Source organism: Notolepis coatsorum (genome assembly GCF_963971535.1).
Source record: "Notolepis coatsorum genome assembly, chromosome: 2".
Classification (NCBI taxonomy): domain Eukaryota; kingdom Metazoa; phylum Chordata; class Actinopteri; order Aulopiformes; family Paralepididae; genus Notolepis; species Notolepis coatsorum.
The window spans coordinates 220,304,558-220,305,516 of record NC_140166.1 but is presented as its reverse complement, the minus strand read 5'-3'; the positions used below and the strand labels follow the sequence as shown (position 1 = coordinate 220,305,516).

The 959-nt window shown below is 45.5% G+C and overlaps 1 protein-coding gene across 1 annotated transcript in view; it reads left to right on the top strand.

Annotated features, from left to right (window-relative positions):
* Window positions 1-464: 464 nt before the first annotated feature.
* Window positions 465-959, top strand: part of LOC311223777 (cysteine-rich motor neuron 1 protein-like) — a gene marked incomplete at its 5' end in the record, with an annotated part of 41,644 nt that continues 41,149 nt past the window's right edge. The window contains one exon of the mRNA XM_084308544.1: window positions 465-612. Within this exon, the coding sequence (XP_084164670.1) occupies window positions 465-612 (148 nt within the window). The remainder of the gene's footprint in view (window positions 613-959) is intronic.

Genomic DNA, 959 nt, shown 5'->3' with positions numbered 1-959 from the left:
GTCATATACATTTCAGACATAATAATAGGTATAAAAGACAATAAAAGTTGTGCAATGTAAACGTGCAGATTTAAGAATAGGCATAAAATAAGTACAATTAAGTACAATGTCGCTCGAATATATAATATATCTGGAAGCAGTGTGATGTTCCAGTGCTGCTGTGGTGTAGTGTTGTTTCAGACTTTATTTGAGCTTTTATTTTACTCTTTGTCTTAAAAATCGTTTGCACTACAAGCAGGTTTGGAAAACGTGTCTTCTCCATAGAGACTCACAGCCTGGAGTGGGGTAACCTTCTGTATTGTCGCAGTGAAAGGGTTAAAGGAAGAATACAGGGAATACAAGGTCAGGAAGAATTTAATGGTCCAATTCTACACAGCGGCCATAATCCAAAACATTCTGTCTTTATCCATCACTGTTTGGTACGGCAACACACACTACTACATAGACTGGATAGGGTCATAAAAATGGCATCCAAAATTATCAACTGCAAACTCCCCACCCTGGACTCCATACGCAAACACCATACCATCACACGCCGCGCGCAAACAAAATCATCAGTGACCCTCTGCACCCAGCTCGTCACCTGTTCCAACGCCTCCCCTCCGGCAGGAGGTTCCGGTCACTGGGCAGTCCAACTGTGAGGTTCAACCACAGTTTCTTTTCCCCGAGGCCATACAGCTGCTCAACTCCTCCTACTCTTCACCCCACGCTTGTTATGTTCTCTGGTTTTTTGTTACGTTGCACCTGATGTGGTGTATTTCTGTACTGTACTGTTCCGTTGTGTCTTTTCTGTGGTGTATTGTCGCAGCTACTGTACCACCTGCACCGTGCATGAATTCCACCGGCCCGGCCGCGTGGCAATAAAAGGAACTTGAACTTGAAGGAGGGACTGGTTCCTGGACTGTGCTGTTCTGCCCACTGATCCCAAACCAGTGAAGAGGCTCGCTGGCTCCCCTGCT